The following is a 26,402-nucleotide window of genomic DNA, read 5'->3' as shown; positions in this document are numbered from 1 at the left end:
AGATGGCCCGAGTGCTTGTAGAAGAACGTGTGTTTGCTGTGGCTGTGAAGGCATCGGTGATGCCCGCGAGTTCACTCCGCCCTTCCTGGCTTTGCCCGGCTCTGGCCCGGGGTGCTGAGTCCCGGGGTGACAGCAGGTCCGCCTGTGTCTCCTGCCAGCCCCATCAGTTTTTGCCTCATGAATTTGGTACACGTTTGGGATTGTTACCCCTTCTTGGAAAACGGACTCCTTTATCATTTTGAACACTATATATTTTTTTAAAATTTAATTTCATTAGAAAGGGGTGGGGAGAGATTGATTGATTCCATCTGCTGGTTCGCTCCCCAAATGCCAGGTCTGTGCCAACGAAACTAGGAGCCAGAAACGCCATCTGGGTCTTCCATGTGGGTGGGAGGGATCCAAGAAGCACTTGAGCCGTCATCTGCTGGCTCCCAGGTTGTGCATGAGCAGGAAGCGGGATTGGAAGCGGAGCAGCCAGTACCGAGCCGGGTACTCCACTGCTGGAAGTGGGCATCCCAAGCAGGGACTTAAGCCAAACACTTGCCCCCATTCTGTGTCCTTATCCCTGACAATTTCCATTGTTCAGAAGTCTGTTTTGTCTGAAATTAATATAGCTACTGCAACTTTATTTTAGTTAGTGTTAGCATGGTATACATCTGTCCATCCATTTACTTTTTAAAATTGTGCTAAGATACACATAAGATAATATTTACCATTTTGGCTATTAAAAATAATCATAGATAACATTTTTTGAGTGTGTATATCAGACTGTGTTTTTTTTTTTTTGGTTTATTTATTTCTTGAAAGGCAGAGTGAGAGAGGGAGACACACACACAGAGAAAATTAACTCCTTTATTATTATGAACATTGTATCTCTTTTTAAAATATTTATTTTCATTTTATTTGAAAGGGAGGGAGGGAGGTGGAAAGGGAGGGAGGGAGGGAGAGAGAGAAGAAGGGAGGCAGAGAGGAAGAGAGAGAGAGATTCCGTCTGTTGCTTCATTCTTCAAATGCCTGCAACAGCTTGGGCTGGGCCCGGCTGAAGTCAGGAGCCCAGAACTCACGTGGATGGCAGGAACCCGAGTACCTGGGCATTGCCTGCTGCCTCCCAAGCGCATTAACAGGAAGCTGAATCAGAGTGGAATAGCTGGGACTTAGATAGCACTCTGACATGGATGCGGCGTTCCACAGGACCGCTAGCTTACCCGCACGTGGTGCCTGCGCCCGGCGTGTAGCTTCATCCCCGGCAGTTGCTCTTGATCTGCAGTCTGCTTTGTCTGGTTCTCATCTAGCTAGTCCAGCTTTATTTTTTTAAAGATTTATTTATGTATTTATTTGAAAGTCAGAGTTACACAGAGAGAGGAGAGGCAGAAAGAGAGAGAGAGAGAGAGAGAGAGGTCTTCCATCCGCTGGTTTACTCCCCAGTTGGCAGCAACAGCTGGAGCTGTGCTGATCTGAAGCCAGGAGCCAGGAGCCTCTTCCAGGTCTCCCACGTGGGTGCAGGGGCCCAAGCACTTGGGCCATCTTCTACTGCCATCCCGGGCCATAGCAGAGAGCTGGATCAGAGTGGAGCAGCCAGGTCTCCAACCGATGTCCATATGGAATACGGGCGCTTCAGGCCAGGGCATTAACCCGCTGTGCCACAGTGCCAGCCCCTGGTCCTGCTTTATTCTCTTCAGTGTTAGTGTGGTATATCTTTCTCCATCCATGTATAATCTGTAAAATGTACACAACATGAAACTTACCTTTTTAACCATTACAAATAATTGCAGCTGCACAGTTATTGCGTGTGTACAGGACACCAGACTATGCGTTGTTTCTTGACTTTTACAAAGAGATTATTCTCATCCTCGTGGACAGATGACGATTTTTCTCAGCATCACACATGGCAGAGACCAGAAACAGTCAAAGAACTGTCTAGTCAAGCCCTGCTTTCCCCTAATTTGTACAAATATCTCACTAATTTAGATTCTGATTGGGCTCCTCTGCTTTATTCTATTTTTTTTTTTAAGATTTTTTTTTTTTATTTATTTGAGAGGTAGAGTTACAGACAGTGAGAGAGGGAGAGACAGGGAGAAAGGTCTTCCCTCTGTTGGTTCACTCCTCAAATGGCTGCTACGGCCAGCGCGCTGCACCGATCCCAAGCCAGGAGCCAGTGCCTCCTCCTGGTCTCCCATGTGGGTACAGGGCCCAAGCACTTGGGCCATCCTCCTCTGCCTTCCCGGGCCACAGCAGAGAGCTGGATCGGAAGTGGAGCAGCCGGGACTCGATCCTGCACCCACATGGGATGCCGGTTCTGCAGGCGGAGGATTAACCTAGTGTGCCATGGTGCCGGCCCCTGCTTTATTCGTTATACTTATAATTTTCAGTTTTTTTAGGGCATGGCCTTCACACAGTAGAACTGTATCCTTTGACCACTGTCCAGTGCACAGCTCAGTGGCGTGCAGGACTCATCACCAGCAGGTTCAGAATTCTTCTGGTCTCCCTTAACTGAAACTCTGGCCCAGTCCACAGTAACTCCGGCCCTCCTGTCCCAGCCCCGGGTCGCTTTGCTGTGAGTGCTCCACCTTGTGTGAGCGGCACCGCGCAGTATGGCTGCTTCGTGGCTGGGTTCTTTCCCTTAGCCCAGTGCCTTCAGAGGTCACCCGTGCTGGGCACGTCTCAGAGCCTCCTGGTGTGTGCGCCACACCCCGTGCGTTCCTCTGTCGGTGGACACTTGAGTTGCTCCTGCCTTCTGGCTGCCCGCGGCTCCCGCTGCTGGGAGCACCGGCGTGAGCATCTCTGGTTGCCTGCTTCCAGTTGCTGGAAGTGGTGGCTCGTGCGGTAATTCTATGTTTAACTTCCGGAGGCGCTGCCAAGCTGTTTCTCACAGCGACTGCGCCACCTCCCATTCCCACTAGCGGCGCGAGGGTTCCGACGTCTCCACAACCTCACCAACACTTGTGATTTCCAGCCTCTCCGGCAGTTCTGCGCAGGAGCCGCCCTGAAGGGTTTGAAGCGGGTCTCGACGTGGTTTCGACGTCAGCGTCTTTCTGCCTCCTGGCCGTTTGCAGTCCTTTGGAGACATGGCGCCTCGTCGCGTTCTTTGCTCATTTTCGCACTGGCGTGTTTGCTTTTCGCTGTTGACTTTTAGGAGTTCGCCTATATTTATCCCTTATCGGATGTATGGAATGCAGATGTCTCCTCCCATTCTCTGGGTTGTTTTGCATTTTCTTCGTAGGGTCTCTTGATGCACAAAAGTTTTATATTTTGATGAAGTCCAGTTTATCTATTTTTTTTTATCTAAAGCTTTATTATTTGAAAGGCAGAGCACCAGAGAGACAGAGAGAGAGAGACAAAGACCTTCCATCTGCTGGCTCCCTCCCCAAGTGGCTGCGATAGCTGCAGCGGGGCCCGGTATGAAGTCAGGAGCCACGAGCTCCGTCCTTGTTTCCCACGTGGGTGCAGGGGCCCAAGCACTTGGGCCACTTTCCGCTGCCTTCCCAGGCACGTTAGCAGGGAGCAAGGCGGCTGGGACTCGAAGCAGCACTCCAGTCTGCGTCCTGCGTGCCAGCCTAAGCCACCGCGCCACAGCGCTGGCCCCAGTCGGCGTCTTCTTCTCTTGCCTGCACTTTGGTGTCAGATCCAAGGAATCACTGCCAAGGCGAATGCCGTGAGGATGTCCGCTGATTTCATTCCGTGGTCTCTGCTCGTAAGTTCAGCTCTGTGATCCGTTCTCAGTGTGTTAGATGAGGGTCCAGCCCCGTTCTTCCGCATGTTTGTCCAGTTTTCCCGTTCTGTCCCTGTGCGCCGGTCTTGGCTCTGCCATTGAGAATCAGTGGGGCGCACCCAGGAGGGTTCCTCTCGGGGCTCTTGGAGTCCTTGGTCTGTCTGTCCCTCCTTACGCCGATGCCACACTGTTTTGATGACTGAAGTTCTGTGGCAGATTTTGAAATCAGAAAATGTGAGTCCTAGCCGGCGCCGTGGCTCAATAGGCTAATCCTCCACCTTGCGGCGCCGGCACACCGGGTTCTAGTCCCGGTTGGGGCGCCGGATTCTGTCCCGGTTGCCCCTCTTCCAGGCCAGCTCTCTGCTATGGCCAGGGAGTGCAGTGGAGGATGGCCCAGGTGCTTGGGCCCTGCACCCCATGGGAGACCAGGAAAAAGCACCTGGCTCCTGGCTCCTGCCAGGATCAGCGCGGTGCGCCGGCTGCAGCGGCGGCCATTGGAGGGTGAACCAGCGGCAAAGGAAGACCTTTCTCTCTCTGTCTCTCTCTCTCACTGTCCACTCTGCCTGCAAAAAAAAAAAAAAAAAAAAAAAAAAAGAAAATGTGAGTCCTCCAAATCTTTTATTGTTTTTCAAGATTGTTTGGCTGTTTAGGGTCCCTTGATTCTTTGAGTTTTAGGATAAGTTGTTCTGTCTGCAAAAAATTAAAAAGAAAAAAGGCTGTTAGAACTTTTATACGAATTGTACTGAATCTGTAGATCACTTTGAGAGTAATGTTCATGCCTTTATTTTAATCTATTTATATCTTTATATTAAAAGTGGATTTCTTGTCTTTTTTTAACCCAGTGTAACTGCCTCTATCATTTAATTGGTGTGTTTAGACCCAGTAAGATTTAAACTGGAATTGACATATCTGCCACTTTGTTATTATATTTTGTTTATTCCCCTTTTTCTTTTTTTTTTCCTTTGTCTTACATCCTGTTTCTGTTTTCTGTGGTTTCAATAGGCATTTTTAAAAAAGATTTATTTTATTTACTGAAAGAGCGACAGAGAGAGATCGTCCATCTACTGGTTCATTCCCCAAATGGCCACGATGGCTGGGGGTCGTCCAGGCCAAATCCAGGAGCCTGGAGCTCCATCAGCGTTTCCCATGTGGTGACAAGAGCCCAGGCACTTGGGCCGCTTCCCCAGGTGCATTAGCAGGGAGCTGGATTGGAAGCGCAGCTGTAGGATGCTGGCGCTGCAGGGGGATTGACCCACTGCACCACAGCGCCGACGCCTCATTGGACGTTTTGTGTGACTCCACGCTCTCTCTTCTCTTAGCGTATCAGTCCTCCTCCTCCTCCTCATCTCCCTCCTCCTCCTCCTCCTGTGTGGTTGGTGCTTGCCCTAGAGTTTGCAATGTACATTACAGCTCATCCAAGTCCACTTTTTTTTTTTTTTTTGACAGGCGGCGTGGACAGTGAGAGAGAGAGAGACAGAGAGAAAGGTCTTCCTTTGCCGTTGGTTCACCCCCCAATGGCCCCCGCGGCCGGCACGCTGCTGGCACACCGCGCTGATCCGATGGCAGGAGCCAGGTACTTCTCCTGGTCTCCCATGGGGTGCAGGGCCCAAGCACTTGGGCCATCCTCCACTGCACTCCCTGGCCACAGCAGAGAGCTGGCCTGGAAGAGGGGCAACCGGGACAGAATCCGGCACCCCGACCGGGATTAGAACCCGGTGTGCCGGCGCCGCAAGGCGGAGGATTAGCCTACTGAGCCGCGGTGCCGGCTCCAAGTCCACTTTCAGATAACGCCATCCCAGCTCACGAGTGGTGAAGCAGTGCCAGCACCGCACCCCAGCATGGATTCCTCCTTCCGCTCCTTCACATATTGTTTCTTTTCACTTCCCCATGAGCTGTAGTCACCGGATACATCATTGCTACTATTTTTTTTTTTTTTTTGACAGGCAGAGTGGACAGTGAGAGAGAGAGACAGAGAGAAAGGTCTTCCTTTACCGTTGGTTCACCCCCCAATGGCCGCTGTGGCCGGCGCACCGTGCTGATCCGAAGGCAGGAGCCAGGTGCTTCTCCTGGTCTCCCGTGGGGTGCAGGGCCCAAGTACTTGGGCCATCCTCCACTGCACTCCCGGGCCACAGCAGAGAGCTGGCCTGGAAGAGGAGTAACTGGGACAGAACCGGCACCCCAACTGGGACTAGAACCCGGTGTGCCGGCGCTGCAGCCTTCAGCAAACTTACCTGCAGGATGGATGAAGAACAAGAAAAAGCACTTTGCATTTTCTTCACTCACTCCTTCTCCAACTCCGTGTAGATCTAAGTTTCTTTTTGAAATTGTATTTATTTATTTGAAAGTCAGAATTACGGAGAGACAGGCAGAGGCAGAGAGAGAGAGAATCTTCCATCTGCTGGTTCACTCCCCAAATGACCGCAATGGCCAGGGCTGCACCAGACGGAAGCCAGGAGCCAGGAGCCTCATTTATGTCTCCCACGTGGGTGCAGGGAAGTAGAGCAGCCAGGACACAAACGGGCTCCCATGTGGGATGCCAGCCCTGCAGGCAGAGGCTTGGCCCCTCATTTTCCTTCTTCCTAGATAGTTTCTCTTAGCATTTCTTGCGAGGCAGGTCTCCTGGGATCCCAGTCCCTCAGGTTTTGTGTGAGCGCACCTTCACCTCCCTTGCTGTCGAGGGTAACTGTTTCTGGATCAGCGCTTCTACATTTGTGGTTCTTTTCTTTCCACGCGTACCCATTGCCCTGTCTCAGTCCCGTGCTCCCTGGAGAGAAGCCGCCGTCCTAGTCTTTGCCGCTCTGCAGGACGGGTGTTTTCACTTCTAGCCTCTCGAAGGGTTGGGTCTTTGATCTTCCGCGAGCTGCAGGTGTTTGGGCATTGGCTGGGCTTTCTGTGGTCTGGCGCCTCCCTCAGCGGTGGAAAACTGCCAGGCGCTCATTATTGCATCAACGTTTCTGGTGCTTTGTCTCCTGCACTTTCTTCTCCCGCGAGAATTCCTGGTACCTGTTGCATGCGTGTTACACCTCCGCAGCTTTCCTGTAGTTCTTGGGTATCTTGTTTTGTCTTTTTCTTTTGTCCAAGTTTCACTTCTGCTTTGGAAGCTGCTACGATGCTTCTCCAGGGTCACGGCTCCTTCCCCAGCTCCGCCCAGCTTGCTGGTGAGCTCCTCGAAGGCTCTCTCTGTTTCTGTTACTTTTGATTTCTAGTCTTTCTTACTGATTTATTCTTAAGTTCTCCATCTGTCTGTTTCGCCCGTCTGTCCTTGCAGAGTCTGCGTTCTCATTGGTGCCCTCAACGGAGCCGTTCTGTGTTCCAGGTTGCTGGATCCGGTCACTGCCACTTCCGAGCCTGGCGTGGGCGTGGCCAGCTCGTGTCTTGGTTTGCTTGGTGGTTTTTGGTCAGGAGGAAGGTGATGAGTAGTGATGGGCGGTGGGGTGTGGGGAGCCCGGGAGGCCACAGTAGCCCGTGGCGAGGTCTCAGTGCCTTGCTGAGCTCGGCGCCCAGGCTGTGGCCTCCAGGGTGCTTCCCGGTCTCCTTCCCACCCCCTGCTGCGGGGCAGGGTGGCTGGAGGGGCTGGGGATGGCTGTGTCCCCACCTCCCCGGAGGCGTGGCTCCAGTGATGCCACAGATCAGACTTCAGCAGAGGTTTCTCCTGAGGTCGGGAGAACTGGACGCCCAGGTGCACGACGCTGGCCTCTCCTCTCCCTCTGGTGGATGTCTGGGGCTTTTGCCTGCAGGCTTCCCTGTGAGACCCTGGCCGGGATGGAAAAGCGGGAGTGTGGGAGCCCCCGCACAGGCGGGGCAGCCCCGGGCCCCTGAGCCTCGCCTGGTCCCCCACACTGAGCTCTCGGGGCTCGGCTTCCCTCCCCCAGCGCTGGTTCTGCGCGGCTTCTGCTCCCAGCAGTTTGTGGCCGCCTGTCTCCCCAGTTTGGGGGGCAGCAGTTTGCCCCGGGCCTCAGTTCTCCGGGGGAATATGGGAGGAGCTGTTGACTTTTAGGTTCGGGGTTCTGTCTCCGAGGATGGGAGCGACGTCGACTTCCAGACTTCTGGCACTGGCATGGAAAGTGTCAGGAGTGTTCCCTTGCACATTTAGGTCTTTAGAAAAGAAAGGAGGAGGCCGGCGTTGTGGCATAGCAGGCAAAGGCACCACCTGTGGCCCTGACATCCCTCCGGGTGCCGCCTCAAGTCCTGGCTGTTCCACTCCTGATCCAGCTCCTTGCTAATGTTAGTGTGGGAAAGGCCATGAAAGATGGTCCAAGTGCTTGGGCCCCTGCCACCCACGTGGGACACCTGAAAGGCTCCTGGCTCTGGGCCTCGGCCTGCAGCCAGGTTGGGAATGAACCAGCGGATGGAAGAGCTCTTACTGTCTGTCTCTTCTTCTTCTGTAACTCTGACTTGCAGATAAATAAACCAGTCTGCCCAGAAGTGGTTTGAGGGATGCACCTGCTATCCCGACATATCACCTGTGTGACATGGATTGTGGAACCCATTTTGCAGGTGGCCACTAGGTTGCAAGCCTGGAACTCATCCCAGATCCTCCTGATGAAAGTCCCCGGTCTTCTTCCTGTCTCCTAGGCTTCTCTGAGTCCAGAGTCATGGGACTGGCCAATGGCCCTTGACCTCCTGTCTTAGGGGGGTGCAGCGCCCGGGGGACACATGGTCTGAGCCTGCTGGGGCCCCCGGCTCTCAGCCCCATCTGCATTTTTTTTTTTTTGACAGGCAGAGTGGACAGTGAGAGAGAGAGACAGAGAGAAAGGTCTTCCTTTGCCGTTGGTTCACCCTCCAATGGCCGCCGCGGTCGGCGCGCTGCGGCCAGCGCACCGCGCTGATCCGATGGCAGGAGCCAGGAGCCAGGTGCTTTTCCTGATCTCCCATGGGGTGCAGGGCCCAAGCACCTGGGCCATCCTCCACTGCACTCCCTGGCCACAGCAGAGGGCTGGCCTGGAAGAGGGGCAACCGGGACAGAATCCGGCGCCCCGACCGGGACTAGAACCCGGTGTGCCGGCGCCGCTAGGCGGAGGATTAGCCTAGTGAGCCGCGGCGCCGGCCGCCCCATCTGCATTTGACCCGATGCTTCTGGGGTAGGCTGGTGCCGTGTCAGGAGGGGTGGGGACCGGCACTGAGTCCCAGGAGGGCAGCCCCCATGCACACTGACTTCCTGTGCACAGCTGAGTCTTGGTGCAGATGCTGAGGAGGGGGAGGCTGGCCTCGGTGCCCCCAGGGAATGGATCAGGCCGCAGAAATGGCCTGTGAACTGCGGGCAGGGGGCGCGTGCAGGCTTGGGGGTGCCGGGCCTGCTCCCTGGAGGGTTCATCGAGGGGGCATGCAGGCTGCCGGGGTTGTGACGGGAGAGAGAACAGAACCCAGGAGGAGGGATTTGCACAGGGGGGGTGGGGTGGGGGCCGCAAGGCCTCTGGCCTGGAGATTTTTCCAGATCAAGGGAAGGGACCTTGTGCGCTGTGGCCCCAGTGTCCTTCCAAGCGCTCAGGCCGGCGTTGCTAATCAGCGACTAAGCACATGTGCTGTGCCCCGGGCTCCATCTGCTCCGCAGCTGGGTGCTTCCTGTCCCTGCGCCGCACTTGTCACTGGGACGGGGGCGGGAACTGGCGTTAGACAGTCTGCTTTGTGTGTCGCTCTCGGACTGACCAGCACACCAGCGGCGGCCGGGACACAGGTGCCCTGCCCTGCCTGTCCCCTCTCTGAGTAGCAGTCAGGGGCCTCCCGGTGGCCCGCTGGGTGGTGACTTTGGCAGAGGCAGAGAGGACCCAGGAGGAGAGACTGAGGCCAGAGTCACACTCCTGGGGCTGGCCAGGCGTGTGGGGTGCAGGTGGGAGGAGCCAGAACACCTGTGCTGGGGGTGCGGTGCCTGTGAGACCCCGCCTGGCCCCAGGGCTGTGGAGGAGACTTGGTCTAGCTGGGAAAGGTGACAGCGGGGACACTGATGGATGTGAAGCCACAGACAGTGTTGTAGCAGCCTCGCTGGGGGCAGGAGGCTCCCCTCCCACGCCTCAGCTCTGCCCTCGGGGAGGAGAGCACGCGACAGGCGTGGAGGGCTGCTGGCTTTTGGGGCCCCCCACGGAGCTGAGAGCTCCTGCCATGTGCCTGGGGAGGGGCGCCAGCAGGAGGACCCAGGAGGCTAGGGTGGGGGTCCCACGGGGGTCTTTCTGGTCTGGGTGCGCCCACGAGACCCCAAGGGCAGCAGCTGCCATCACAGGTGCGGCCGTGGCGTCTGGCTGTGTCCTTGGTGGATGGGCAGCCATGTTTCTGTCCGGGCTGCCACGTGTGTCTGCTCCTGTGTCATCGGAGGAAACATGTGCCCTCTGGGGTCAAGGCTGAGTCCCAAGAGTGAGAAGCTGCTCCCCCAACCCTCCTGCCGGCCCCCAGGGCCTTCTGAGGTCAAGGCGTCCGTGGTGGGATGGGGGGAGGGAGAGCCGCAGTGCAGTGAAAGAGGAGGGAGGGAGAGCACCAAGCCCACGGGGCCCGAACGTGGTGCCCGCAGGACCCTTGCACCTGATGATGCCCCTGGGAGCCGACACGGGGGCGGTTGCATCTGGACACGATTCCACAGGCAGCCTCGGGGCAGCCCGAGCTGGGGGTTGTTGGATTCAGTGTCCCCGCACGTCGGCCTGCGGCCCTGCCGGGAAACCGGGCAGCAGCAGCTGTGAGCCGTCAGGAACGGGAGTCCTGCTGGGGACAGGGACCTCTGGACACAGACTCACGCAGAGGACCCAGGGGCCATGAAGGCAGCGGTCGGCGACGAGTCTACAAGCCGGGCATGGCTGGCGCCCCCAGAGATCCAGGGAAGGCGGGGACAGGCTTTCCCTCCTGCCGGCCCACTGACCCCTGACCTCTCACTTCCCAGTCCAGACTGGGAGGGCGTGGGCTTCGCCGTGGGAGCCGCCCAGTCTCGGTGTTTTGTCAGGGCGGCAGGAGCTGAGGTGATGTCAGCTCCTCCCTGGGCTCGAAGGTCAGGGTCGGGGAGCTGGGTGGCCTGGAGCCCATGAGAGCTTCAAGGGCCCTTCCTGGGGCTCAGTGAGCCCCTCCCCCGATTCCCAGGAAGGACCGAGGCGGCCAGGGTTGGGGCTTTGCGCTGCTGGGAGGTAAAATCACCCAGTGTTTGCACCTTCGGAAGTGCACTCTGGAAGTGGGCGGGCTGCTGTGGCCGTCCCCAGCGCTGTCCGCCGAGGGTGCGCCCAGCTGTCTACTGCGCCCCGCGGTTAAGGTGCCGATATGTGAGCGTGACAGTGAAGTGATGATAAAAACCAAAGGCAAAATACGGACTGGGAACCCAGAAGCTGCCACAGCGTGGGCTGAGGAGCCGCGGACAGAAGGTGACGCCCAGCACGGAGACCCTGAGCCCAGCTTCCTCGTGCCTTCCCTGTGGGACCTCGCTCGGCCAGGGCCGTGCAGCTCCGTCCGTCTCCTCGCCTGCTTCAGCCCAGGCCCGGGGAGGCTGCGGAGGGTTGAATCCTGCAGGGCATCCTGGGACGGGCGTCCAGACCGTGTCATGGGCTGTGGCTGTCACAGCGCGGTGGTGAAGGGTCATCAACTCCGTGGGGAAATACTGGGGGGAAAGCAGACGTCAGGGACAAGTGGTCCCCAATTGTGAGAGCAGACACCATGGGAGAACCGCACCCCGGAGGAAGGGCAGCGAGGTCCTCAAACTGCCTACTTCCTGTGCAAATGCGGTGCACCTGCCGTGAGCAGGGCCACGTTCCTGTCTGATAGCAGGACGAGGGGAGACCAGCCACGGTCTCAGCGCCCGCCTGTCCATGCAGAAGTGACCGCTTCTGCCCAGTTGCTCAGATCAAGGTCAAAGGTAGGAGAGGTTTTTTTTTTTTTTTTTTTTTTTTCTTGAAACACAAATCAGCACCTGCTTGACTTAGGTTTTTAAAAACTGGGAAATTCGGTCGGGGTGCCGGATTCTGTCCCGGTTGCTCCTCTTCCAGTCCAGCTCTCTGCTGTGGCCTGGGAGGGCAGTGGAGGATGGCCCTGCACCCACATGGGAGACCAGGAGAAGCACCTGGCTCCTGGCTTCGGATCCGTGCGGTGCGCCGGCCGCAGCGGCCACTGCAGGGTGAACCAACAGACAAGGAAGACCTTTCTCTCTTTTTCTCTCTCTCACTGTCCCTGTCCACTCTGCCTGTCAAAAAATAAATAAATTAATAAAATAAACCTGGGAAATTAAGCCAACATTGTGGTGCAGCGGCTTAACCAGCTGCCTGCAGCACCAGCAACCCATATGAGCACTGGTTTGAGTCCCGGCTGCTCCACTTCCAATCCAGCTCCCTGCTAATGCGCCTGGGAAAGCGTGGAACACGGCCCAAGTGCTTGGCCGTGCACCCACGTGGGAGACTGGATGGAATTCCTGACTCCTGGCATAGCCCTGGCTGTTGTGGTCATTTGGGGAGTGAGCCAGTGGCTGGAAGATTCTCTCTGTCTCTCTACTTCTCTCTCTCTAACTCTGCCTTTCAAGTAAATATTTAAAGAGAATAGTTGGGACGAGCTTGGGTAGGCGGAACAGCCTTTCGCCAGTCCATAGCAGGAGCCACCTGTCCCAGAAAGGTCTGCGGAGGTGCCGGGGTGGCTGCGCTTTGCAGTGAGGGCAGTGCCGGAGCCACGTGGGGCTCACCCGGCAGCCAGAGGTCGTCAGCTTACGAAGCCGGTCACGGGGTTAGCTCTTGGCTTTCATTCCACTCGCTCCGCCTCTGTCAGCTCCACAACGTGGTCTCCTGTGGAGTGACGGGTCTGCACGTGGGCTGGGCGCTTCCTGCCCGTCTGGAGAGTGCGTGTGCATGTGTGTGTGCTGAGTGCATCGTGTGTGTGACGTGCATCACGTGAAGTGTAACATGTGTGACATCATCATGTGTGTGACGTGCATCATGTGAAGTGTAACGTGTGACATCGTGTGTGTGAAAGTGCATCATGTGTGAAGTGTGCCATGTGTTGTGTGTGTGACATACATCATGTGTGAAGTGCATCATGCGAGTCTGAGGTGCATCGGGTGTGTGCGTGCGCACGCTTGTGCTGTGTTGTTAGCAGACACGTGTGTTTGTGGTACGGGTGGAGTGGGGTTGGCAGGCTTGGTTACGCAGACAGCACCCTGGTAGGGAGCCAGCGGGGGCCAGACAGGCAGGACAACCCGGGGTCACAGGGTGGACACGGCCTGGGGGCAGAGAGGGGACAGGGGAGCACCTGCCACTCCAGAACGCCCACAGGGAGCCAGAGTCTGTGTGTCGAGGGCGTGGCTGGCGGCGCCCTGAGACTCCACGTTCCCGAGCAAGCCCCCAGCTCCCGGTCCCCGGCGTCCACACACCCTGGCTGCGGGCCTGCCTCAGGCCTCCCCGTGGGTCCCTTTATTTCATATGAACGTGGTCTGGCAGGAGAGACAATCATTGTCCCACTTGCTGGGGACAGGGTCAGCCCTGGGGCCCATGGGACAGGAGAGGTGGCGTGATGGCCGCATCGGGGGTCTTACCTGGTGCCGAGAGCCCTCCTGTGTCCCTGGGGCCCATTGTGATGAGGGGAGGAGGGAGAGGGGCCCTGGGTTTGTTCTACAGCCCCTACTGCAGGCCCAGAGTGAGGCTCAGCCTTGTGCCTGCTCCAGCCAGCTCCAGCAGACTTCCTGCTGCTTGGCCCCGCCCAGGGGGAGGAGCCTGCGGGGCAGCCTGGGCATCAGGGAGGGCTGCTGGTGGCCCCCCGGAGAGGGCGAGGGGGGCCGTAGCTCCTTGGGTTCTGGGGGGGGTTGGGAGCCGTAGATGATGGTGGGACCCAGTGGGCACCTGGGCGCGGCTCAGAGCTGGGGCTTGTGGGACACTGGGGGCCAGGCCCTGCCTATGAGGGGACAGCAGTGAAGCCGGAGCCCCACGTGGGCCGGAACCGCGGCGCAGCCCGGCCCCTCTTGGCCGTTCTTCCCTGCGTCTCCTTCCAGGACGGTCCCCCCAGTGCTGTGGCTCCCACTGCAACCTGTCAGCGAGGCGGGGACTCAAAGGCAGCGTCTGGCTTTAATTAGCTTTATTTGATTTTAACACGCTTGGTGCCTGGGGCCCCGTGATCTGAGTGAGCACTCGCGTCGCTTTCCACCGCCCTCAGCGGCAGGCGACGTGGATGCTGCAGGGGGCTCGAGGCTGCCTCCGCCAGCGGGGGGCGCGCCAGGGGTGGGAGCGTGGTCAGGGGTGCACCTGCCACCCTGACCAGGTCGTCCTCCGTGGAGCTGCGACCAGAGGCGGCCACTGCCTGCCGGGCCCAGATGTGCGTCTGGATGGGAGGAGGGACTTCCTCTGCCTGGCCTGTGTCCTGCCCGGCCTCAGCACACACGATGCCTGTCCCCCGCAGGCTCCCCTCCCCCGTGCTGGGCCTCGCTGGGTGTCCCCCTGCTGGTTTGCTCCGGGGGTTCTCAGTTTTCCAGGCTGCTGTGTCCCACCCCAGCCCCTCCGTCTCCGAGGCTCTTCGGTGAGCACTCTGGTTCTGTGTGCCGGGCCAGATGGGTGCTGAGGCCCGGCCACCCCACTCTCGCAGCTGACCTGGGCTGCCTGGGTCCGTCCTGGCTCTGTGTTGCAGGCCGGGCATCGTCCTGATGACAGCGCCCAGAGTGGGCCGGACTCGGCCCTCCCCACAGACAGCCATGGAGGGAGGGGCAGAAAGAAGTTCCATGAAGTGGAGTGAGCGCCCGAGACACGAGACGCCTGCCGGGGCAGCGCTCAGAGGAGCCGGGCTTTGCAGGAGGCCCAGGAGCAAGAGGCTGCGGCCGGCTCGCTGGGTCCTCCCTCCGCCCGGGCCCTGACGTCCGCCTCCCTCAGACCACGGGGCCGCCTGACCCCAGGCTGCGGCCCTGGGAGCCTCCGTCCTCACCAGCAGCTTCTCCCAGGCGCTAGAGTTACAGTGGCTGACTGTTTGTAACCGGTGTGCATGGTGATAAGATCGGATGGATGGGGCAGGCACTATGGCGTAGGGGGTGGAGCCGCTGCCGGGACACCTGCATTTACTGTTGGAGTCCGATCCAGCTCCCTGCTGTGGCCTGGGAAGGCAGTGGAGGATGCTCCGACTGCTTGGGCCCCGCCACCCACGTGGGGGGCCCAGGTGAAGCTCTTGGCTCCTGGCTTTGGCCTGGCCCAGTGCTGGCCGTTGCGGCCACCTGGGGAGTGAACCAGTGGATGGAGGACCTCTCTCTCTCTCTGTAACTCTGATTTCCTAAATAAATAAATATCCTACAAAACATCAGGTAGAACGAGAGACTGCAGAGTGAAAATGTGTACCTCCTGGGCCGCCCCCTGCCCGGGGGGTCGCCGCCCACCTCCCCTGTCTCTGTCAAGCTTCATGGTGAAGCCCGTGGCATGAAGACCCGAGGTGTTCCTAAAGTGTTCAATTAGATTCCGTGTGGCCGTCAGTGTTTTCCCAAGGAATAAATAGTGCATTTTCACAGGGATTTGTCTCCCAGGATCACAGCCCCTGCCCCTAAAGCCTGGGCGTGGTGCCTGAGGGCTGGGGGCAGCTGAGGGCGGGCCATGCTGGGGGCCAGGGCCGCCCAGGGCTGCAGTGTGCAGCCCGACTCTGGCCCCCTCCCAGCCCCGGCCCGCAGCCCAGCCCCTGCCCGGGGTTGGCCCCCTCCTGCTGCCCCTCCCTGGGCTCCTGGTGGGCCGCCTGCCGGGTCCCGAGTCTGCCCTGTGTCCCTTGGCAGGGCCCTGTGAGGTGCGTGGGCGTGAGTGTCCCAGCGTCTGCTCTGACCCCAGGGCAGGGGATGCCCGGGGACCCTCTCCCCAAGCTGTGTCCTTTGCTGATGGGATGCCTCTCTGTTCTCCTTCCAGAACCTTCCGCGAGTCCTGTGAAGAGCCTGCTCAGCAAGCTCAGCGTTAGTTCCTACCCCAGGGTCCCGTAGCCTGGTGTAGACGCCCCGGGGTGTGTAGACGCTCCGGGGTGTATGGTGGGGGCCTCCCTGGTGGACCCTCGATCTGCCTGATTCATGAGGGCAGAAGGCCCCCGGGGTGCAGGAGAGCAGAGCGGGGATCCCCAGCCTCCCCCAGCCCGCGGCCGCTCCTGCTCCTCGCAGACGCTGTCCCAGGCCTGGCCCTGTCCTGCTGGTGCCAAGGAGGGTGGCCAGGAGCTTCGTGCACAGGGCACGGACCGCCTCTGAGCGCCGCCTGCCACCGCCTGGCTGGGTGTTCTGTGGGACTAACCAGCACTCTCTCTCTCTCTCTCTCTCCCCCTGCCCGTCCCTGTCTGTCTCTCGCTCCTGCGTGCTCCCAGGGGGGCTTTCTCTGTGGTCCGACGCTGCGTCAAGCTCTGCACTGGCCATGAGTACGCGGCCAAGATCATCAACACCAAGAAGCTGTCGGCCAGAGGTAGGCCTGGGAGCACCTGCGGTGGCCGGGCTGGGCCTCGGGCCCCTGGTGGGCTCAGCTGGCCCCTGCTGCGGCTCCACAGATGGAGTGGGGCTCAGGAGTTTTGGGGGGCAGGATTGTGCGTCTGGCTGAGTGGGAGCGGGGTGTGGGACCCTCCCGTGGACCCAGGCCTGTGCCCTGGCTCTCAGAGCCTGATGCCCATGAGCCTTCGCTTGGCCCCCTGGACGTGTCTGGTGGGGTCTCTGCCCCAGAGGCTGGGGGTGGCCGGGCCCTGTGGCATCAGGGTAGTCATCTCCCCACAACCTGTGGCTGGTGAGAAGCCGGGGACCGAGGGCTGCGGTGCGCACCTGCGGGAGTCCACGGACTGAGTGGCATCTCCAGGGTGGGGTGGCCGTGGAGGTGAGCGTGGAGGGGGTGTGGTGCGTTGCTCGCTCTCTGTCTCCCTCTGCTCCTGGACACCGCCCTCCCCACTGGGCATCCTGACGCAGATCTGAGCTGGCTGCCAGCTGAGGAGCCCTGGTGGTCAGGTGCCCTCGGCCTCCCAGGGCTGCCTGCCGACTGTGGGGTCTGCGGCCGGGGGCACAGTGGGGCCAGCCCGTGTGATTTGTCAGCTCTGTGTAGGAATTGTTTGAGCACCTGCTGTATGCCAGGCCAGTGGCTCCACTGGCTATCTCCTCTTCTTGGGAGCTGTCTCTGAACGCAGGCTGGAGTGGGAGTCGGGGTCTTCCAGCCCCGGCTGCCCCTGGCCCAGCCCTCATCTGCTTCTTGTCTCTGAGACACGAGGGGCTGGAGGTGCCCAGGCCTGGTCAGACTTCGCAGGCTGGATGCTGGCGGCCACTCAGCCGCCAGGGGGACATCCCATCAGCACTCACGCCCAGTGCCGCTGGCCAGCCGTGGCTCTGGGGCTCCAGCTTCACCCCCGAGTTGGGGACTGCAAGCCTGGTGAGCCAGGAGCTGAGACCCAGCTTGGCCGCAGCCACACTGCGCTGGTCATCGTCAGGCGAAGTCAGCACCTCGCAGCGCTTGCTGTGCGCTCCGGAAGCGTCCATGTCCTCAGACGTCCAGTGGCCAGCGCTGCTGGAGACACACTTGAGCTGTGCTGGGCCGGGGGGGGTGGGAGGACTGAGGCAGGCAGGACCCCGCCCCGCCCCGGCTCTCATGGTCATCCATCCCCACTGCAGTCCTCTGTCATTGTCCTCGCTGCTTGTCACGCTCCAGCGTCCCCTGTGGGGCCCGTCCATGTGCTGTGCTGGGGGACAGAGGCGGCTACTGTGCCACCCCCAGATGACGATGGGGGCAGGGATGTCCCCAGAGACCCAGCCATGCCCAGGAGACGTGCGAGTGAATGTTGACAGAAAGGTGGCCTGGACCTGCTCGACTGTTGTAGAAGTTTGTCCAAACCCGCCAGCCTGGCAGACCAGACCCCAGATGCCCGTCTCTTCCCTTGCGTTTCCCTCTGTCCCCCTCCTGGTCCTCACAGGAGTGTGGGGAGCCCTGTCCCCCTGGAAGCCCGGCCCTGACATGCATCCCTCCAGGACCCCCGCCCCGGGTGTGCGAGACCCCAGAGAGCCACCCCGGGCGCCTCTGCACGGGTGAGGCCCCAGCCCTGCCTCCTCCCTGGATGCCATCCCTAGACCGCAGCCCGTCTTCCCTGGGTTTGCCCCGAGCGTCAGGTCAGACGCAGGGCTCCCGGGCCCACAGTGCGTCCGTCTCACCCGTAGGCTTGTGCGAGGCCGAGGGAGGCTGAGCAGAGCCGCTGTCCTGGACAGCAGAGGACAGGGTGCTGACCGCAGGCCGGGGCCGGGGCCGGGGAGGTGCGGGGGCTGTGTGGGGTGTGTCTTGAAGCGTGAGAGGAGTTGGTTGGCGCCAGGCAGCGGAGCACCTGGGCAGTTTTCCCTCCTGCAAGTCGACCCCACACCCCCACATGCATCTGCAGAGTGCTGAGGTCAGGGGGCCTAGTGGTGGGGATGGGAGACTCCAGGAGACGACCCAGAGCTGGCCTTGCCTTGACTGCTGTGGGCTGTGCCTCCGTTTCCCCCTCTGCTGCCCCAGCCTGCCCCGCAGGGTTTGGGGTGACAGTGCTGCACCCCCAAGTGGCACCACAGGGGAGGGTGCTGGGAGCTTCCCTCCTGGCCTCTGCAGCTGGCAGAATCCTGCCTTCCTACTCACCTGCTCTGGGTCCCCGACCCCCACTGCCCAGCGGCCTCCCCAGGAGGAGAGCGGAGGCTCCGCCCACCTTCCCCAGACCCTTTGGGCTTCCCCAGTGAGGGGCCGAGGGGTGAGGGAGAGGGGCTCGGACATCACGTGAGGGGCCGAGGGGTGAGGGAGAGGGGCTCGGACATCACGGGGGCCTCCCCACTGTACAGCTCGGTTTCCCCAGCTGTAACATTCAGAAGCTTGGGAAATGGAGGTGCCTGGAGGAGCCCCCTGCACAGGCTGCCTGAGTGTGAACCCCTCTCCTCTTTGCTGCTCCCCCGGGCCTGCCTGGTCACCCTGTCACTTTCAGGTGCCATCGGCTGGCCCTGCTGCAGGCCCAGGGCCCCCTCCTCCATCAGGGACCCTGGGCGCCCTGGGCTCCGGGCTCTGGGCAAGCTCAGCGGGTCTGCCTGGCGGCCTCTCCGGCCGCAGCCCAGAGCCAGGAACCTGGGGACAAACGCCCACACAGCGAGTGTGCTGGCTTCGGCTTCCTCCTGGCACGGATGGCTGGGGGCAGGGTGTCCCTGAAATGGCCTTGGCCCTGTTATTTTGGGAGGGGCCTGAGGCAAAGCTCTACTCACTGCCGGGGCCTGTGCTCCCACCCCTCGCCCCTCGGCCCCTCTGTGTCCAAGATGTCCAGGGCTCCCATGCGAGAGGCGGCAGGTGGCACATGTGCAGGAGGAGGGGCTGGCACAGGGATCCAGGCTCTCCCAGGCACCCCCAGCGCTCCACGTCGCACTGGGCCGTGCTAAAGGCAGCGGCGGTTGGGTTTTAAAGCTTACCCAGTGCAGCGGAGGACGGCGAGACGTCAGACTGTGCGCATCCCGAGTGCTGAGAGATCTCCAGGCTTCTGCACCGCGAGCAGCTGGGGGGAGGCCACTGGTGGGGCCGAGAGCTCGTCAGGAGCAGGATGCCCCCCGCACGGAGCCCCGCCGGGCTCCCCCACACCAGCGCAGAGGAGGGGAGGCAGCTGCAGGCCAGCACCCGGGCCGGGTGCCTCCTGCGCCGCGGGCGCTGCCGTCGCTGGCGCGGTAATTGCCGGTTGCTGAGCTGCCTTCTTGTCACAGAGCAGAACGTCGCAGCGGGAGCCTCCGCACCTCGCCACCCCCCGGCCTGCCTGGATGTGCTGGGGTCCCCGATGCAGGAGGCTGAGCGGGAGGGGGCGTCTGCCTGTGCCCCCCAGCCTCCACCTGGCCATGCCTCAGGGCCGGCGGCTCTGCCCTAAACCCAGCCCCCACCCCAGTGCCCGCTGGAGGCCAGAGGGCAGGCAGGCGGGGCCACGGGCACCTGCAGCGCTGCACCTCGGGCTTGGCTCCAAGGCCGCCTCAGAAGGGCTCTGAGAAGTCCCCCAGAAGGGAAAGGGGGTGACGTGGCTTCCCCAGGGTGCAGGGCGCAGGGCCCAGCCCCACCTCCACCTGGTGTCCCACACCAGTGCCCTCCCTGATGCAGGGGTCCCATGCACAGGCTCCGTGTCCACTCTCAGGGGCCTGGCTTTGAGTCCCTGCACCGGCTGAGCCTGAGACTTGGGGGCTGCTTTTCCTTCCTTGCTTACTGGCCTGGGTGGGGCCCAGAGCCACCCTGTACCGGGGTCTGCAGGTGCCAGGCAGACCGTGGTGAGTGGGCCGTGGGGTCAGGCCTGCTGTGAAGGTCCAGGATGTCGGGTTCTGACCTGGGGCCTCTGCAGAGGGCTGACCGCAGGGCTCACACACACGCCTGGGTCCGTCAGGGTGGATGGGGCCGTGTGTGCGGGAATCAGACAGTGGGCAGGTGCACGTGCGGGTGTGGTGTGGACCTCCAGAGCCCTCCCAGACTCTGGGATGCCTCGACGCTGCTGGACGGTGCAGGTGGCTGAGACAGGTGAAGGAGAAGGGGCTCCCCAGGCAGGGCTGGTCACCTGGGGCCCGCAGGGCTTGCCGTGCACTGCAGGGGTGGAGCGTGGAGTCCCTGGTCCCCGAGTGTTGAACAGATGCGTGTCCAGCTGTGTGAGGAGGCTGGGGCATGAAGGGCACCGGCCTGGGGCAGCTCTGGAACAGCAAGACTGGATGCACACCTCCCCCACCCTCTCAGTGGGGAAACTGAGGCCCCCAGTGGGGTTTGGACACAGCTGCCACTCACCAGGCAGGGCCTGAGCCCTAAGATGTGGTCCCAGCCATGAGGGCACCTCCAGCTGCCCCGCCCAGAGTGTCAGTGTCCACTGTCCCTGTGCCCACCCTGGCTGGTGTAAGATGGTTGACATCTCCCCCGCCTCGATGATTGGTTTGGGCTCAGATTTGCCTGCTTAGCCTGGGGAGCAGAGCCCCTGCAGCCTTAACCCGGCGCCCCCTGGCACATCAGCCCCCTGTGTCCAGGACAGGGCAGTAGGGGCAGGGCTGTCCCCATTGGCAGGGTCCCTGGCCCTAGGCCCTCCCTCAGCCAGCTGCACGTTGACATTCAGATGGGATCCCTGGGGTGGGGCCGGGCTGCCCAGCTGGGGTGGGGGCATCCCTGAGCACTTGTGACACTAGGCACACACGATTCCCGTGCAGTCCATGAGGCCCTATAGGGCCTGTCCTTGTTCTGTCGTCCAGAGTGGCCTGGGACAGTGTCACTCGTCCAGGCCGTGCAGCAGGTGGGACTCACAGCACCCGCGCAGTGTGGCTGCTCTGGTCCCGGGAGCGGAGCAGCTCCCATGCGGCCTGCTCGGGTGTCTCCCTGCGTAGGGAGGAGCGGGACACAGCCCCCCGTTGTGGGTGGAGCTTGTGCCCCCGCTTCCTGCCCCTGTTCCGCCGCCCCAAGCCTCACGCCCCCCTAGGGACAGCCTGCAGCTGGGGGTGGGCACCATGGCACCCTCCCTGCCGTTTGTCACCCGCTGTCAGGAGCAGGTGGGGAGACCTCCCCAGCTCACTTCCCAGCTGCACGAGGGGGAATGAAGGGAAGAGACTTTCCTAACACACACGCTTGTCCTGGGTCTGTGGCTTCCGCCCTGGTAGGCCCTCCTTCCTCAGGGGAGCACTGGCCAGGGTCAGACCTGGGGGCCCTGGGGGTAGCTGCCTGCCTGTCCCCAGGCTCCCAGCCTGGGCCTTCAGACCTGGCCACCTTGAGCTGGTCCCTGTGCCTCAGTTTCTATATCTGATGGGGCTTCACACAGCAGGTGCCGCGGGGTGGTTGAGAATCCTCACCTCCACTGCCCTCAGCAGAAGGTTCCTTACTCTTAGCTCACCGGCTCCCTCTCAGCAACGCTGTGCCCCCAGGCACAGCCCAGAGGAGCTACGGAACCTCCCCCTCCCCCCAGAGCTGGGTACAAGGCCCCCAGGCACAGCCCAGAGGAGCTACGGACCCCCCCCCCCAGAGCTGGGTACAAGGCCCCCAGGCACAGCCCAGAGGAGCTACGGACCCCCCCCCCCCCCAGAGCTGGGTACAAGGCCCCCAGGCACAGCCCAGAGGAGCTACGGAACCTCCCCCCCCCCAGAGCTGGGTACAAGGCCCCCAGGCACAGCCCAGAGGAGCTACGGACCCCCCCCCCAGAGCTGGGTACAGGCCCCCAGGCCTGTGTGTTAGTGCGGCTGTGCTGCAGGGCCGTGGTCCCTCTCTGGTGGGCTGTGCTGGCCAAGGGCAGAGCCCACAGGGTGTCCTTGCGTTAGTGCGGCTGTGCTGCAGGGCCGTGGTCCCTCTCTGATGGGCTGTGCTGGCCAAGGGCAGAGCCCACAGGGTGTCCTTGCGTTAGTGCGGCTGTGCTGCAGGGCCGTGGTCCCTCTCTGATGGGCTGTGACGTCCAGGGGGCAGAGCCCACAGGGTGTCCTTGCGTTAGTGCAGCTGTGCTGCAGGCCGTGGTCCCTCTCTGATGGGCTGTGCTGGCCAGGGGGCAGAGCCCACAGGGTGTCCTTGCATTACTGTGGCTGTGCTGCAGGGCCGTGGTCCCTCTCTGATGGGCTGTGCTGGCCAGGGGGCAGAGCCCACAGGGTGTCCTTGCGGCAGGCACACCTGCTTTGCTTGCTGCTGCAAGCAGGTGACCCACACCGGCTGGGACGCCCAGACCCTGGAGAAGGCTGAGGCATGGGAGGGGAGCCCAGGCACACACAGTGTCTCCTCCTCTCTCTGACGGGGCCCTTGCCACCCCCAGGGCAGTGTTTGCAGATCAGCGGGGCTGTGTTGTGAGCGTAGGCTGTTGTCCCCAGCAGACACACCCTCGGCCCGCACACCGAGAGCATCTGGGCATCATCACGAGAGGCTGTGGCCTTGAACCCCAGCCTTGATGGCCTCTGGGGTTGTGGGCAGCCCTGGCATGGCTTAGCCGAGCACTGGGCCCCACAGGTCCTGCTGCCCTCAGGGCACCCAGGGACAGGGCTGGCAGCACGCGCAGTGGCATCTCGCGGCAGAATCACCTGGCAGAGCCTTGGGGCCCGGCATCCCCGGGGCGGGGGACGCAGGCTGTTGTGCCGTCATCGGAATGCGGGCTCGTGGGTGGGTAATTGCAGGCTCCAGTGTAGGCTGATCCTGCAGTGAAATTGTTTGTTTTGTCTTGTGTTTCGTGGTTTTTTTGTGTGTGTTTTCTGATAAGCGCTTTCATGGGGGTATAAATGAGCAATGAGCGCTGTGTGATGTCTCTGGGCTGCGCCTCTGGCAGGGGAAACACTCAGCTAACTCCTCCCCCCCAGCGTCTGAGCAGGTGCACAGGAGGGGGCACACGTGCGTGTGCGCGGACTTGCCCCCACACGGCCCAGCCCGTCACCTTAGGCTTGCATCAGCCCACACCCCTGCCTTCACTTGTGTGCAGATCCCCAAGCGCTTAGGAGATGAGCCGCCCCTCGCCCTGCCGCCCCTCCTGGGAGTCAGCGCCCCCGGCAGCAGGATGTGGGTGTGGGGTCGAGGGAGCCAGAGGCTGGGGCGGGGTCTCACGCTGTTGCCCTGGAGCCTCCCCTGGGGCCCTCCCTTCTGTGGGGTGCCAGGTGCCAGGCACCCGGCGAGAAGCAGATGGCAGCCAGGTGGGCAGGCGGGGGAGCTCCGGGGTAGTCCCGGGGCAGAGAGCCAGTTCTGCAAAGACGCGCCTGTGTGCAAGGGAGGCTGTGCCACTCGTGTGGCCCGTGCCCCAGACCTCGCCGTGCCCACCTCAGAGGACGGGTCCCAGCGATGGCCCGGCCACAGACCGCCTAGCTGTCCCGCGTCCCAGTGGTCGTTTCCAATTGGCGCCTGCCGTCTTTCTCACCGTTGAAGGACGTGCCCCTGCCGCCTTGGTGGGCACAATTAGGTGCTTGGCATTTGGCAAGGGCGGGCGATCCAGGCGCCGGCACCCCCCTCCCAGGAGCCAGCACCATCTGCACTTGCTCCGCGGTCCTGTCCGTGGCTGTTCCTCTGGGATGCGCCAGCTTTGACCTTGATGCAGACAAGAGCGCAGTTGGGGCCCTGCTTCTCCCGCCAGCAGGCTGTTGGGATCTGGGGCGCCAGTGGGGACCGCTGCACTGTGCCGTGTGGCGGCAGCCGCGTGCCTGCCCTTCTCTGGGCCGTGGGAATGCGGGGGGTACTTTTTGCTGTCACCGTCTCCACTGGCCTTGAAATCTCCCTGGCCCCTCTGTTGGGAAGATCAGGTTTCTGGCTGACAAGTTGTTCCGTCCTTTGGGGACCCTGTGGAGGAGCTGCCCAGGTGGCGGTGGCCTCTGAGGACTAGGGGTCCGGGTGCCCAGCGGCCCTCTGTCTGCCTGGGCCCTGAGCTTTGTAGGTGGGAGGAGGGGCGGCTAGCACCCCGAGGGAGGACGGGTTTGGATCAGCAGAAAGCTCCCGAGAGCGTGGGGTGAGGACAGACAAGTGAAGGGTGCAGGCTGTGCCGCCAGTGCCTGTCGCTTCTGTTCTTGTCCACCTGCCCCTGCCTCCCGCCCTGAGCGCCCGCTCCGGGTGTCTGCCCAGAGACCAGGCGGCGGGCAGGCGTGTGCCCTCCTCAGGGCCACCTGTCAGCCTCCTGCGGGGGCTCTCCTGCCGGGGCAGCGTGTGTCGCCGGCTGCTGGGCGGGAGCTGACGTCCGCTCCTCTTCTGCCCCTAGATCACCAGAAGCTGGAGAGAGAGGCAAGGATCTGCCGCCTTTTGAAGCATTCCAACATTGGTGAGCCGCAGGGGCGGGGCCGGGCGGGGCCGGGCCGTCCCCTCCCCTCTCCCTCCTCTGCCTGTTCCTTCTCCCTGGAAGTGCCCAGCCCCGCCTCCTCCCAGGGTGGATGCGGTGGCGTCAAGGATGGGCCGCCACGGGAGCAGCTGTGTGCGTGTGTGCATCCGGCAGCCTGCCCCCAGGAACTCAGGCCTTGCCGTGTTGGGTGCTTGTGGGTGGATTCCTGGGCCGGTGCCAGGGTGGGCCCAGGACTCTGGGTTGAAACAGCCTGTGAGAAGCAGCCAGCTCTAGGGCCTGCAGCATCCACACCCCTCCCAGGCCAGGGCCAAGGTGCAGAGGGATACTGAGTGTCATCAGGACCACTGCGCCTCCCCAGAGTGAGTGGCGACAGAGAGAGGGGAGAGACAGAGACAGCAAGAGACAGACAGAGAGACAGAGACAGCGAGAGACAGAGACAGGGACAGCGAGAGACAGAGGGGAGAGACAGAGACAGGGACAGGGGGAGAGAGAGGGGAGAGACAGAGACAGGGACAGCGAGAGATGGAGGGGAGAGACAGAGACAGGGACAGGGGGAGACAGAGACAGCAAGAGACAGACGGAGAGAGAGACAGGGAGACATGGACAGGGAGAGAGAGACAGAAACAGGGGAGACAGAGACAGAGGGTAGAGAAAGGGACAGGGAGAGACAGAGACAAGGAGAGAGAGAAACAGAGAAAGAGGGGAGAGAGACCAGGGAGAGACAGGGACAGGAAGAGAGGGAGAGACAGGGACAGGGAGAAAGAGACAGAGACAGAGGGGAGAGAGAGACAGGGAGAGGGAGTGAGAGAGAGGTAGAGAGAGACAGGGACAGGGAGAGGCAGAGGGGAGAGACAGAGTGGGGAGAGAGGCAGGGACAGGGAGAGGCAGAGGGGAGAGACAGAGGGTAGAGAAAGGGACAGGGAGAGACAGACGAGAGAGAGAAACAGAGAAAGAGGGAGAGAGAGACAGAGAAACAGGGACAAGGAGAGAGGGAGAGACAGGGACAGTGAGAGGCAGAGGGGAGACAGAAGACAGCTGAGACACAGAAAAGAAAACAAGGAACACAGTGTCTTTAGAAAATATTTATTTATTTGAAATGCTGAGTTAGAGGGAGTGGGGAGAGAGAGATCTTCTATCCACTGGTTCACTCCCCAAATGGCCACAATGACCAGGGAGGTGGAAGCCAGGACCCAGGAGTTCCACCGGGTCTCCTGTGTCGGTGGCAGGGGCCCAAGCACTTGGACTATCCTCTGCTTTCCCAGGCGCATTGGCAGGGAGCTGGGTCAGAAGTGAAGCAGCCGGGACTCAAACAGCGCCCACATGGGATGCCGATGCCACAGGCAGCAGCTCATGCTGCGCCCCAGCACCGGCCCCAGCACAGTCAAGATCATGGTGGGGGCCGGCACTATGGCGCAGTGGGTTTTTCCTCTGCCTGCGGTGCCAGAATCCCATTTGAGCACCAGTTCTAGTCCCGGCTGCTCCTCTTCCAATCCAGCTCTCTGCTGTGGCCTGGGAAAGCAATAGAAGATGGCCCAAGTGCTTGGGCCCCTGCACCCATGTGGGAGACCTGGAAGAAGCTCCTGGCTTCAGATCGGCTCAGCTCTGGCCGTTGTGGCCATCTGGGGAGTGAACCAGCGGATGGAAGACCATTCTCTCTGTCTTTCCCTCTCACTGTCTGTAACTCTACCTCTCAAATAAATAAATAAATCTTAAAAAAAAAAAAAGATGACGGTAAAGCATGCATAACACAGCACCTATAATCTTACGTCTATGCTGGTGGGTTCTGAGGCACTCCAGACACCCTCCCCGGCAAGTGCCCTGCACCGGTGACTACTCCCAAACCTGTCTCCCCAGAAACCGGTGCTTCTGAAACCCTGGCCCCCAGCCCCGGGCACCCCTTCCTCTCCCTGTCTCTCTGAGCTCGGCTGTGGTGGGGCATCCAGCGGCCTCCGCAGTGCTGTCGTGTCTGGGAGTCTGGCTTGTTTCACCCAGCAAGGTGCGACCGCGGGTGCCTGTGCCCCGCCCGCTGCCTCCCCGGGGTAACCGAGAGTCCTCCTCCTTGCTTAGCCAT

At 61.2% G+C, this 26,402-nt stretch overlaps 1 protein-coding gene across 8 annotated transcripts in view; it reads left to right on the top strand.

The window, feature by feature from the left end:
* CAMK2B (calcium/calmodulin dependent protein kinase II beta) overlaps positions 1-26,402 on the top strand; it is a 75,250-nt gene that overhangs the window by 16,691 nt on the left and 32,157 nt on the right. For all 8 annotated transcript variants that reach the window (XM_051853040.3, XM_051853045.3, XM_051853043.3 and 5 more), the window contains exons 2-3: positions 15,953-16,047; positions 24,254-24,313. In XM_051853040.3, coding sequence (XP_051709000.2) covers positions 15,953-16,047; positions 24,254-24,313 — 155 coding nt within the window. The remainder of the gene's footprint in view (positions 1-15,952; positions 16,048-24,253; positions 24,314-26,402) is intronic.

The sequence above is a fragment of the Oryctolagus cuniculus genome, chromosome 16, assembly GCF_051225735.1.
Source record: "Oryctolagus cuniculus isolate XC-2025 breed Fujian yellow rabbit chromosome 16, ASM5122573v1, whole genome shotgun sequence".
NCBI lineage: Eukaryota > Metazoa > Chordata > Mammalia > Lagomorpha > Leporidae > Oryctolagus > Oryctolagus cuniculus.
Note: the sequence above shows the minus strand (reverse complement) of the source record. Positions and strands in the feature narration are given on the sequence as shown.